We start from the raw sequence: 13,547 nt of genomic DNA on the forward strand, positions 1-13,547 counted from the left end.
ATCCATTCTTGCTTCCTTATTTGTTTGTTTTTCCCCAGAAATCATGATAAATGATGTTTTGGGTTATTTGCCTGATCAACCTCGTCTGAGTGCCTAATGCCCACCGTGACTTGTGCTGGATTTCTGGGTTACTTGCCATCTCAGTTGCTACCAGTGCCATTCACCCAGTAATTTCTCATATTTAGCCTCCTCTAGTCCTTGTCTTTTGGTAATCGGCCTCCACTCATCATGATTTTGACTTCATTTAATTTACTTTCTCTAACTGAATAATAACATCTTACTTGCTTTTTTGTAACAAAAAACGAAGAAGTGATATAACCAATGACCTGAAGTCACTGTCGCAATCATATATAGGGCATGTGGCTCCGAGTGTGTTTTCATGGCATTCTCAGAACAAATCAAATTTCAATTAGGCAACGGAGCAATGACTTTGAGCAGTCACCCATAATTAGGTCACTGACTATTGACTGGAAACATTCAAACACTCTATACTTACTCATAAGCAATAACTTTTCACTTTGATTTATTCAGACATGAGAAGGAGATCCCCAAAGTTGCTTGGCTACCAGATGCACACAGCCTCCATTTACCATACAAAGAAAGACAAAATGACAAATAAATGCTGCACAAATCATGTTATAAAATGCTAGAAAGGCCTAAAATAAGACGCCCTAGACTCCAAATAAATCACGCCGGGAGTCATTAGCAATCTTAGACGCTACTCAACTCAAGCTGATACAAGTTGCATAACATTCATGGGAGTGCATATTGATGACTCGTTAAAACAACGACCTGCAAAGATTGAATTAGTAATCTGAGATGGGTGAGCTGAATCAAAATAGATGTATCTGTCCCGCACCGCGCATGGATCGTGTTTTCCATCCCAGCAAGCATTCTGGGTATCTGTTATTCCTGTGATTGAAGAGCAAAAATGCGTTTGAGGGACAGGAATGATAATCACAGATGAAGATGCAAGACGGGCTTCTCCCAAGCAAAATAAAATGGGTCGCCGTCTATCCAATAACCGGTATGATATGATTTAATCGGTTTTAATTAGACCTTGAAAAACCAGTTGTAGAGGTCTAAATAGACCAACAGATACCTCGTTAATCTGAAAAGAAAATGCAAGAAAATTAACAATTACCATATTTTTCCTTATTTTCCTTCAGTTCGTGTAAGAACTTGAAAGTGTCCGTGTGTACGAAGAAAGAGCCATAGAGTTGAGATTGCAACTTTGATAGCTTCATGAAGAGCTCCTTGTTGTAGGATAGCAGGGCTTGGTTGAATGATTCAGCACAGTCGCCTTCATGTGGAGTTGACTTGGCAATTGCCGGGATGCATCCTACCGGTCCAAGGCCGGTCACCACAAACTTCCTAGCACCTATCAAATAAAGTTTCTGCCAGGATGGAATATGGCATGTTGGTAAATGACATGATCAAACATTAGAGGGGAATTTGATTTCTTTCCATTTTGATTTGCAAATTAAATTACTACATCCATCCAGATTTTAAATGTAAATGAAAATTAAGCAATAGAAAGCTAGATTCCTTGACAAATGCAAAGATTGCAACTTTTTTAGTCTCAACGAGATCACGCTTCAATTGATTAACTCGAGCTAAGCCTCACTCAAAACATAATTTTAAATCTAACTTGGAGGTTGAGTTGGGATCATGGGTTAATTCAAAAAAAATAAAAATAACATTATTTTTTAAAAAAAAATCAAGGAGTTTTGTCCAAGTTTTTCTTGGATTGACGGTGGATGAAATTAGATTTTTATCCGTATTACACCATATTAATTCTCATTTTTGCTGAAACTCAAGCCAGCCTAGACATGGTCACACGTTCATGGACCACAGGCTTCCTCGCAAACCTATCAACCTTGTCCCATCTAGGCTGAGCCGTACAAAGATAAAATACCCTAACAGCTATGCTAATTACTGTAGCTAAACTGTTACTAAATTGTTATCAAGAACGGTAGCTTTTTCTTAAGGATTACCACTATGTTGTGAAAAATCTGAAATAACATGGAAATAAAAGAAGCCGATGAGCCTTTAATTCAACGAGCTATATGTCCTCCCATCCTAAGATATCTTAAAATTAAACTTCTTTTTTGTAAAAAAAAAAACCCACAAAAAGATTTCCCAAGTTATACAAGATAGAGGTGAGGAAACCAAACCTTGTAAGAGTCGTTGGTGTTAAAATTTACTAATTGAAGACAATGCATTGAAAGAAATGAGTTGAAGAGAAACAAAGAAAACCTTCAAGCGTTTGACAAGTTCCTCTGTTAGGAATTTGGCAAAATAATCTGGTGAGAAAAGCTTGTTCATTTTAGATGCGATGTTACGATAATTCATGATGTAGTCATTGGAACCGATGGAGATAAAGAAGATGGATTTGGCCAAATGCACTTTAATGTTCTGCACATCCAACGTCTTTGCAGTAATTTTGAATAAATCTGTCTGGTTGTCCAAGGTCAAGGGGGATCCCTACACAAAAACCAAAAGAAACAGTTATGTCGAAATAAATTGTTCGGACCATCCAATTTACAGGGCTACAATCCAGATAGTTTTCATTGGCATCTCTTATATTCTTCTTTTGATTTTAATAACTATGAAGTGTTTGAATTAGGACCATCTTTATCAGGTTTTATCTACTATCAATGACGAACTACCACCAGATGAAAGGTTGGACTGATATAAGTTCATTCATATCAGTATTAAATCTAAGAATCATCAGATTTGAGTATTTTAAGGTTGAAAAATTCTACTAAAAAAAAAGTGTTATGTTGAAATGTTGAATATTATTCAGTGGTCTTTTAGAGTGATTTAGTGGTTAGATAGGTGGAGTTTTGATCGTGAATAAATGATAGAATGAACGCTAATCTAAACAACAGATGAGAGGAACCTCAGTTCATGCGTGCACAGTGTAGCCCAGGGTTTAGCAACTTATAATCATGATGCGAATGATGTGGTAATTCTTACCGTAAAAGATCCAGTTTCCGGCAGGATACCAGACGAGGCAGATGCAAAATTCAATCCGGTAGTTGTCGTACGTCTCTCGAGTTCAGAAAGATTCATATAAGGAGGTGCAAAGGGTAAACCAAGAAATCTCGCTGCAAAGAAAAAAGAATTGCTCATATACCAGAAGGAATAGAAAATGATAAATCCATAAGGGTGTTTCGTTGCAGCTCATTGGTTGGGAGCTGAGATGAGGATTTGTAAAATCGAAATTTAATTCTCGCAGATATGCAAGAATGCCTCTCCCCAATTCTTATAAGCTACCAACTGGGTCAATAAAATCCTGTTTCAACTAGCAATCATCCTGAGCTGTCTACGAGTTTGACTGAGCTTTATCTACCCTACGTCCAAGAAGCATGGGCTCAGGTTCTTCGTCAAAAAGAAGAAAACAAGAAATTAGTCTTTACCAAAATAGTCAGGCACAGTCAAGCCATTAGTGAAACGTCCGGTTGCAGTATGATTGAAGTCAATGCCATAAGGAAGAGAAATTGCTCTGGCTGTTGTTGAAAGATTATTATTGTTTCCTGCATCTACGGTGGAATCACCGAAGATATACAAGGCTGGAACAAGCTTTGTGTTCTTAGCATTGCCACAGATAGAGAAAAGCTGAAAGAGAAGGAGAAGAGATAGAGAAACAGAGCACAATATCAGAGCTTTTACCATGGACCTCACCCGCATTATATATATATATATATATATATATATATATATATATATATATTTTAGTTTAGAATGAAATATATTACCAAACACCTTTGCAGCAACACAAAAATAATGGCACCAAGGGCTGCAAAAAGAGCCAAAATAAGAACCACGAAGATTGCAAGATGAACCCCCTTCATGATTCTCTTTGCAAGCAACCAAAAACAAAATTTGTCATATTGTAATTGTTAAGTTATGCCTTGAATTCAGTTTTTGAAAGAAAAAATAAAAAACTTGTGCCTTAAATTATCACAGCTCCAAGTGCACTTTTAATTCTATGCGTTAATGTTAATAATATCGTTATTCTCCCACACAACTCTCATTCCCGTAATTTAACTGTCTTTTATTATCATTATAATAGGTAAACTGTATTTAACAGTTATAAATAATATTATGCATGAATAAATACAGAGAATGTTAACTTAATATTGATTTTAATTTGAGAGTTACAAAATGGAGCAGTAACTCTACCTCTCAAAGCACCAAATTCTCCACTACAATTAATGTGGTTTTCATATCCAACAGTAATATACCTCAGACTCGAAGAACCATAACTTTGTTTAAAATTATCAAAATGAATATATTCCTAAATTTGTTCAGTGAATTGGTACAAACCATGGGGTCTGTATTCGATCATCTTTTTACTTTTCTCATCATTCTAGCTTTCATCTTCGTGATTGTAGAGAATAGGGTAAGTGTTGTTCATCAATCACGTATATATTATCTCATAAATCTTAACATTTTCCTCGGGAAAGGTCCAATTTAAGTTAATAATGTGCACCTTTATGTTTAATTCACCTTTGATCTCAAAACTTTTTTCCCCTCTCTGCTTGTTTCCGTAAATTTCATTTCTCTGTCATCGTGTTGTTTTTTCTTTTTATTATTATTAATTAGCCATAATAGAATTGTGATAATAATTCTTTTTTAAATATTTTTTATTTTAAAATATATTAAAATAATTTTTTTTTAAATTTATTTTTAATATCAATATATCACTTATCTTGCTTTGGAAAGAGATTATTAATTATTTTTTAAAATATTTTTAATTAAAGATATATTAAAATAATTTTTTTAATTTTTTTTAATTTTATTTTTAATATTAACCCATCAAAATGAATTAAAAACATTCAAAAAAAACATTTAAAACACAAAAAAATAAAACAAACAGGTGATTACAAGCTTCTTTTTTTTTTTTTTGTCTCGCTTTCGAAAGAGATTTTCTGATTTCTATTTTTGTCACTGTAGAGATGGAACCTATACAGTACTGTGGGTGTAAACTGGTCAAACAAACACAACACTGCCAGTTATTGATGGCATTAGAAGAAGATGATTGACTCATGCTGCACCTCAAGAAGGGGTTTTTGTGATATTATTACACGTGAACAGACTCCCTTCTTCTAGTTTTTTTTTTTAATTTAATTTAATTATGAATCCATTCAAATGTAAGATTGAAAAAAATGATTTGTCTTGATACTTTTACCGGAAATATACGAGCAATTTTTTATACCAAAACAAAGAACAATTTGAGTTCGCCATAAGCTGCAACAAGGACAACGGGCTTCTTGAGGTGGACAAGTCTTACAAGTTGGGTAGCTTATAAAGAATGGAAAATCTAGTCTTATTCTCCTTTGTATTTTACTTGAAATTGATCCCTTGAGTTTTGTTGCAACCTGAACGTTGGTCTAGCTCACGTACTGCGGCAAAGCTATTTAAATTTTAAAAGCATGGTATTTATCACGTATAGAAGCCGTCAGCCATGAAATGCTTAGGCCGAGACATGCATTTATAAGGTTCAAAACAATCGTGGGAGCTCTGAATTGCATTAAAAAGTGGGTGGGAGATACATACTTCCTTCAACTAGATGAACCATGTCCAGCTAACAGCATTTCTCCCATCCTTTACGATCTTGTTGGCATCACTACTCGAAAACCTGAGATCTCCAGGAAGCTTTCTTGATATCACCGAGTTTAAGGCCTAAACTGGCTCACAGAATTGATGGGGTAAGCTTTGACACAAACAAGCACGCATTATCTTTTTGCGACTTGTACCCCGTTACGAATCTAGATGATGCAGTGACTTTTTCCACTATCTCATTGCAAGACATCGCTAGCAGTGAGCTCTGTTGAGTTCTTGAAGATGAGGAGGCTAGGGAACCTGAGGAGAGAACACAGTTTTAAATCTGAGAATTGTTGGCATAGAGATTAAAAAGCGTTTGTAGACAAAATAAAATAAAATATTGAAGCAGTCGAGACATCAATATATCAATAAATCGCTTCCCTATTTTGCCATGCATATTTCATATGCAAGTGCTTTTATTCGTTCTTCCCCCCTGACTTCGGCAATATATTCTCATTTCTTTTCCTATATCTTTCTAATCCTTGCATAGTTTCATTCTTGCTCAAAACTTAAAGAGTGATTTCTAAACACCATGCATTTCAGGCAAACTCATTTCATGTGAAGATGACAACAAACAGACAAATCTAAAATTTCACACACCACTGTCGAAAGCTTAGAATTAGAAGCTTCAAAAAATTAAATGATACGCACAAGGTTGAATCTTTGCCATCAAGTGCCTGATATATTTTCAGGAGCTGCTTCTCAATGCCAAGCGGTATCTCAGATGAGCTACAACTTATGAGCTACAACTTACAAGTATCCTTTCATGATTCACTGATTAACTCCAATGCTTGCAAGCATGCAACAAAATTTTGTGTCATTCAAACCTAGGATTGGAGGTGGGTGTTAAAAGAAAAGAATTTGTTGTATATTCACTTGCAGGATAAATATAGAAATACATCAGGAAAAGAGAATTCAGAAACATAAAGTCGAATATTTTCTTACCACAGATGTTTCAGATGGAAAGGTCACAGATTTCAGAACCAACTTGTAAGTTCAGTAAAACCCAGAAAGATCATCACCGAGAAATGTTAACCAACTTGTTTATTTTCAATGTGCATATTGTCCTCAGCTTTTGTAATTATCCATGGTTCACAAACAAACAAAATTGATGAATGTCAAAGACAGCCTTCTTCCAGCTGCTCTGAACAGGAAGACAGAAATCAATCAAACGTGCATAGATACATGAAAATGCCGATTCTTACACTTCATTGCATAAAAACATACTCAAAAAAGAAAGAAAAAGCTGAAAATATATCAAAACTAGAAAGAAATATGTCAGCATTTTTGTGATTGCCAGTTACGGCTTCATTCTATTCTGACTAAAGCGATTACTGAGAAAACTTGATTGTTCTAATACCTTCATGCACCTTCAAGTTTCTTTATGAGTTCTCCACAAAATAGTCACTTAAAATTGGCACTGGCACTGTAATGATCTGCTGGATACAATTAACCTAGAAGGTGGACTTAGGGATGCTGTCAATGTTATCCTGTGAATTTACCATTCCACAGCAAGTATCTTTCTTGATAATGTTTGTGACCCCAGCTATTCTGGAATTTACTTGCATGATTAAAACATAAAACGACAGATAATAGCCTATATAAGCTAAAATTTGGCACAGCCCAAGAAACCTCATTTAAAATCTAAAATGGTGCATTTCCTATCTTAAAGCATCTGCAAGATACTCTTAACATTATTGGTTGTCAATCATTCATGACAATGAATTTCATGATCACACCTTTTAAGTTAATTCCATGGTTGAAAGTGACCATAATGGATATGCAGGTATCTGGTTACTCCATACCTTTTATACAAATGTGCTCAAACTTCTAAAAAACCCGACAGCTCTTGCATGGATGCAGCGAACCAGATTGGCAGCACTATTTCATGGATTAATCATGCAGTAACCCGAATTTGATCATCACAGCTAGTAGTTCAAACACCGAGTGGACATGGCCAGCTCTGTGAAAGGCATTAAGCATCATTTCAAATATTTCTTGATCAGGGGAAACACCATCAGATAACATAATACAGAAATAGTACTTGGCTTCATTTATTAGACATCTCTTGCATAATCTATTAATCACGGCACTATAATCTTTGATCGATACTTCAAACCCCTTCTCCACCATTTGATGGAACACCTTCACTGCTCGTTGTGCATCACCCTTGACGCAATGTGCTTTGATCATTGTGGTGTAAGCAACTTTTGTCAAGTTGATATTTCGGTCCTGAAGAGAAACCAGTACACGGTCAGCATCCTCTACATCACCATATCGACAAAGGCCATCAATGAGAACATTATATGTAGCAGGAGTAGGCTCTAGGTTATGAATCAACATGTCATCAAGTAATTCAAATGCTTTTCTCATGTCTTTAGCCTTGCAGAAACACTGAATGATTGTATTGTATGTAATTTGATCTGGAGCTAGGCCTTTAGCACGCATATCCTCTAGTAATTGGACAGATTCTTCTAATTTCCGTTGTTTGCACAGTCCTTTGATTACTACAGTGTAAGTGACAACAGTAGGTTCTATGTCTTTTAAATTCATCTCAAGCAGCAATTCATGCAACTTGTTTATATTACCCTCTTCACAGTATGCATTCATGAGAGTGGTATAAGTTACTGCACTTGGTTCCAATCCATGCAGCTTGATTGATTCCAACAACCTTCTAGCCTCAACAACCTTTCTGTTTTTGCAGAATCCATAAATAAGAGAATTAAAAGTTACTATACTAGGAGTTATTGCTTTGTCTCTCAACCTCTTGTATAATCGGACAGCCTCTTCAACATCACCAAGTTTTACATACCCATCGATCATGATATTATACAGAGTGACATCAGGCCTCAAGTTACTCATTATCAGAGAGTCAAAATACATCCTGGCGTCTGATAACATCCCTTTCTCACAAAGACCCTTTAGAATACCGCTGTGGGCAAAAGAATTTGGAAAGATTCTGTTGAAGCACATTTCTTTATATAGTTGTATGGCCTGTTGGACTTTTCCTTGCTTGCAGAGGCCATGAATAAGGATAGAATATGTAACAAGATCTGGTTGCAAGTTGTTGGCTTCCATTTCATAAAGCAATTGCAATGCTTCATCAACTTGTCCACGTTTACACAAGCTGCTGAGCAACACACTGTATAAAATGACATTCAACTGAAAACCGCTTGAAAGCAGATCCCTTCTCAACCTTAATGCTTCCTCAATATTTCCCATTTGGCAATGCCCGCATATTAGAACTGTATAGGTAACAAGATCTGGCTTTAGCCCTTCATCAGTTAACATCTTCTGAATGATCTCCCGGGCCCCACTCATCAAACCAAGTAGATGGAAACCTTTGGCAACAATTTTGTAAGTTACCATATCAGGCTGTAAACCCTGCTTCTCCATGTCATTTGTGAGCTCCAAAGCTTCTTCCATGGAACCAGCTACAATCAACCCATGAATAAGTATATTGTAACTGTATGTGTCGGGAAGTATTCCATATTTGAGCATCATACAGAAAAAAGATTTTGCAACATCAGCTAAACCTAACTTACAGTACCTTGACATGATGGTATTAAAAGAAACAACAGAAGGTGCAAACTCCTTCCCATCATTCTGCCGCAGGAACAAAACTGCATCTCGAAATCTAGACTGTCCGCATAGCCCATCTACAATTATGGAACTAGTGCGAGCACTCTGTGGAGTGCCACTGTCTTTGATATCATTGTAGACATCCCACATAATATCAGTGTGCCTCAAGTTGTACAACAAACTGTTGTACGTCTGTATCGATGGTCGCAAATTCTGTTCTTTCATCTTCACGAGAACAAAAAGAGCATCATGAACCATCTCAAATCTCGAATAAATAAAAGCCAACATATCCCATACCACATTGCTCGAATCCCAACCCTTGAAGCTACTGAAAAGCAGCTTACAAAGCAAAGGAGCTGACCCAGTGCCTATCAGAAATCACACGAAATCTATAAACAACAAAATTAGCATTTTTCAAAACTTCAACAAACAAGAAACTAAACCCGAATTGTTAAAATCTAGAAATTGCCAAATAGACATCAATTGTCCTAAACAAACTCATTAGTCTCATTAAAAAAGAAACTTTTCAAATCATAGAAGCCAGAAAGATTGTTTTCTGACATTAATTTCGATAAGTAAGAAAGTCACCTTCCTCTTGAAGCATTTGATCCAAAACCAAACGCAAGTCCTTAAACCTTCTCTTTCGCGCCAAAACATGAGAAACCAAAAACCTAGAAACTCTCGAATGTTGGAATCCAAACTCATTCCTTGACAAATGATAGAAATCCGCCACAAAATCCGCATTCTGGACGCTCAAATTCTCAATCACATCATCCATTTGAGCCTGATTTAACATTAAAACCAAGTCTTTGAAGTAATGACCACTGACAAATTGTCTAAAACCCAGGTCCCTAAAGCCAGAGAGAATGGCGTGAACTGGGTCCGTTGAGATTTGAACAAGAGGGGTGGTGGTGTTGATGGTGGTGGTATCGAGATTGGCAGCGGAGGAGATAGAGAGTTTAGAGAAGATGAGGGAGGAGAGAGAGGTAAGAATTGGGGATTTAACGGGAAAATAGAGTGACCTGGTCCATTTGTTGAGCATGGAAAAGAAAAGTGGTTTTAGATTTTTGAGGAGATGCCGTTTTGTTTGGTTCTTGGGAAATTTTAATAGATAATTTTTAGGGTTTTAGAGAGGAGAAAACCGTTAGCTTCCTGGCAGTTTTGAGGTTTTGACTTTTGAGAGAGAGAGGGAGACACGGGTTTTAAGAAAGAGGAGGGAGATTAAATACAAAAAAAAAAAGGGTTTAGGATTGAGTTTGAGATTGCCTGCACAGTTGCAAGATGTGCGGCTTTTTTATGTTTATTTTTATTTTTAACATTAAGGCATTAATTTTTGGGTAGCGAGAGTAATTACTTCTCCTCTATTTATCGACCAAAATAAACATTTCGAGACTCAAGAACATATATACCCATAATTCTCAACGAAAATTTGAATTATATATATACGCGAACATTATGGTGTTTTCAGATATCCCTCAAGTGAACATCTTGACTTGATATGTAGCTAATTAGGGTTTTTCAAGCTTTGTTAAAAAATTCTCGAGATTTAGAATTATAATTTTTAATTATATATAAAAAAATTATTATATTAAAAGTCAATGATTCATTGAAATTTTCTGAAAACAAGGGAAAATAGTTAAAGTCCAGAAATAAATAAATAAATAAAATATTTTTTAATTTTAATTTTATGACTTTCTTTACTAACGAAGTGTTGATCTAACGGTTAAAATACTATTATATTCCTGTAAGGATGAGAATATAGGTTTGATTTTCAGGAAGCGTACTTGTTAAGAGGGACATCCACGAACTTTAAACAGGACTAATCTCACTCTTTAAAAGGATGTGAGGATACCCGAGTAAAAACTAAAAAAACAAAATTAAGAACTTTCTTAACCTCGTATGATTCTAGTAAGTTGATCTCATAAAAATATGATATGTAAAATCTTATTCTTGTATTTTATATTAATCAAATGATTAAATATAAAATTATTATTATTATTATGATTTTTTCTTTTATCAATAATTATAATTATTGAACTTTGTCAATGTCTAACTATTTCATAAACACGAGCACTAGTGGTTTCACATTAACATTCAATTTGATGCATTAATTAGAAGAAAAAAAATCCCTATCAAAATGATTTCATTTAATTGGTTAACTTGTTCCAAATTATAATAAAATAAGATTCTCATGACTTTTTATTTATTTATGTCATGAATATTCTGTTTTTTGAAATATAAAATATTCATGAATTAAGTTTATGTAAAAAAAAAATAATGTTAAAAAATATAACCACAAAATGCTAAAATGGGAGAAAACTTAATTCATTGTTAAGGTGGGGCGGGGTCTTGGCGTAACATGGACGCAATATTTTAAGCTTGCTTTTTTAAAAAAGTTTTTTAAAATTTTATTCTCTAGTATTTTTTATTTTTTTATTTATAAAATTTATTTATTATTTTGAAAATAACACTGTTTATTTACATAAACTTTTAAAATATATATATTTAATTTAGCTTTCTTCCAGTTTTTTTTTCTGGCCTTTGTTAAGTTTAGTTTATTTAAAATATATATATTTTTTAATTAAATTAAATTTATTAATTTTATCTTTTTATATTTAATTGGTCAGGTATTGAGAAACTAACCCGGGTATACAAGACTCACTCGAGTTTGCTTTTTTTTTTTTAAGAATTTTTTTCATCCACCATTATTTTGTTATTCTTTTTATTCCATTTTTATAAGATTTTTTTATCACTTTGAAAGTAATGAAAGTTTACTTAGATTTGTTTTTATCCGTTATTGAATCTAACTTTTTGAAAAAGAGTTTTATTTTGTAATTAAATCAAATTAATTGCATGAATGCAAGCATTAAATGCTTGTTTTACATTTTTTTTTTTAGTTTACTTAGATTTTTTTTAATCTTTATTGAATTTAGCTATTTTAAAAGAAGTTTTATTTTGTAATTAAATCAAATTAATTGCATGAGTGGAAGCTTAGATTTTTTTATATTTTTAAAATATTGATATTATATAAATATTTTTTTATCTATTAAAAAATATTTAGTGAAGCCAAGGACATGCCATCAATCTAGTATCTAAGTTCATAAACACATGTACGAGTAGTCGCACATCAACATTCAATTTGATGCATTAATTATATATAAAAAATTATATCATTTAATTAGTTAACTTGTTCCATATTATAATAAATAAAATTTTCATGATTTGTTTTATCTATGTCATGAAAAGTCTATTTTTGACATAAAATATTCATGAATTAAGTTTATGCAACAAAATATTATTAGAAAATACTACCATCCAGCCATAGAATGCCGAAAAGGGAGAAAACTTAATTCCTTGTATAGGTGGGGTGGGGTCTTTTTAAATAAAATGGTACTGTGGAATTTGATAAAAATAAATAAATATATATATATAATCGTTTGATTAGTGGATATGGATCCCGTATTAATTCCGCCAAACCCTGTATATTAAAGAAAGATAATCATAAATTACCGTTAATGTGCTTTATTCCATCTTAAGTAATGCTAAAAATCAAGAGAGAAAAAAGACGGAAGAAGAAAGAACGCACATGGATCGTTACGCTGATGAGATCATCCTCAGATCCTAAAACCCTAAATAAAATCATATATAACCAATGGCTCATAATAAGTTCTTAAAACTTATTTCTTGTTATCTTGTGTCCACGATAAACACTTGTGTTCTAGAATTCAAACCTAAGCACAGAGCCCAAACATGTTTCTGTTTTGCAGTTCAGGAGGAAGGCAAGCAACGCAGTTTGTTTTGTCTGATGTTATAAGTTCGTCAGCAAAACACCAGTGAGGTAATGAGCTGTGTGAGAACTGAAACAGAAAAACTCTTCCAAATGGAGCTGCTCTGCAACAGCAATCTACGAAATGACTTGCTGTCTGCACAGATTTGGATACAAGGAGAGAAGCAACAATCACTTAGCAATCTGTTCATGTGTCCTTTCCCATACCTCATGGTAGTAAACAACACCCGCTCGCAATTGTATTGATGGCATGCGATGGGATTTCTCTGTCTATGTAGGCAACAGGTATGCCTCGGACTTTCAAGGCACAAGAGTACAAGTTAAGAATAATTTCTGGACCCATTACACTTCCATTGAGACCAACACCGCAACTAAAAGCAAATCCCAATGTTAAACATGTTGAACTTCTAACATTAACCCAGTAAATGAAAGTGCTTTTCTTCTAATTTCACACCATCTAGTCTAGCAATAGCACGACAAAAGAATGATACTGGAAGGAAACATGAACGATATCTGGGGTTTGCAAGTGCGCACACGGATTTGTTTAAAGATTGATGTAAGC

At 34.2% G+C, this 13,547-nt stretch overlaps 2 protein-coding genes across 10 annotated transcripts; both read right to left on the minus strand.

Moving 5' to 3' along the window:
- Nucleotides 1–492: 492 nt before the first annotated feature.
- On the minus strand, nt 493–5,702 carry LOC7489399 (GDSL esterase/lipase At1g71691). The gene is made up of 6 exons (XM_002315963.4): nt 5,569–5,702; nt 3,426–3,624; nt 2,983–3,113; nt 2,260–2,487; nt 1,145–1,397; nt 493–912 (listed from the first exon to the last, which is right to left on the minus strand). Exons 3-6 carry the CDS (start codon nt 3,076–3,078, stop codon nt 728–730), a joined length of 762 nt encoding a protein of 253 aa, XP_002315999.2. The 5' UTR covers nt 3,079–3,113; nt 3,426–3,624; nt 5,569–5,702; the 3' UTR covers nt 493–727.
- On the minus strand, nt 5,451–10,403 carry LOC7482239 (putative pentatricopeptide repeat-containing protein At1g13630). Of its 9 annotated transcripts, none has more exons than XM_024611188.2 (5): nt 9,787–10,403; nt 7,422–9,566; nt 6,562–6,688; nt 6,268–6,443; nt 5,451–5,874 (listed from the first exon to the last, which is right to left on the minus strand). In XM_024611188.2, exons 1-2 carry the CDS (start codon nt 10,238–10,240, stop codon nt 7,510–7,512), a joined length of 2,511 nt encoding a protein of 836 aa, XP_024466956.1. In that variant the 5' UTR covers nt 10,241–10,403; the 3' UTR covers nt 5,451–5,874; nt 6,268–6,443; nt 6,562–6,688; nt 7,422–7,509. The 9 variants fall into 9 exon arrangements, with proteins under 9 accessions (XP_024466956.1, XP_024466952.1, XP_024466953.1 ...); XM_024611184.2 differs by having other exon boundaries at nt 6,562–6,760; XM_024611185.2 differs by having other exon boundaries at nt 6,562–6,755; nt 6,977–9,566.
- Between the last annotated feature and the right edge of the window lie 3,144 nt (nt 10,404–13,547).

The sequence above is a fragment of the Populus trichocarpa genome, chromosome 10 (genome assembly GCF_000002775.5).
Source record: "Populus trichocarpa isolate Nisqually-1 chromosome 10, P.trichocarpa_v4.1, whole genome shotgun sequence".
Classification (NCBI taxonomy): Eukaryota; Viridiplantae; Streptophyta; class Magnoliopsida; order Malpighiales; family Salicaceae; genus Populus; species Populus trichocarpa.

Coding starts and splice junctions, on each gene's coding strand:
- LOC7482239 (XM_024611189.2), bottom strand. CDS start 10,240: ATGCTCAACAAATGGACCAGGTCACTCTATTTTCCCGTTAAATCCCCA. Junction 9,567..9,786: donor TCAAATGCTTCAAGAGGAAG/GTGACTTTCTTA, acceptor GATTTCTGATAG/GCACTGGGTCAGCTCCTTTG.
- LOC7489399 (XM_002315963.4), bottom strand. CDS start 3,078: ATGAATCTTTCTGAACTCGAGAGACGTACGACAACTACCGGATTGAAT. Junction 2,488..2,982: donor CGGAAACTGGATCTTTTACG/GTAAGAATTACC, acceptor GTTTTTGTGTAG/GGATCCCCCTTGACCTTGGA. Junction 913..1,144: donor GGAAAATAAGGAAAAATATG/GTAATTGTTAAT, acceptor CTTCAATCACAG/GAATAACAGATACCCAGAAT.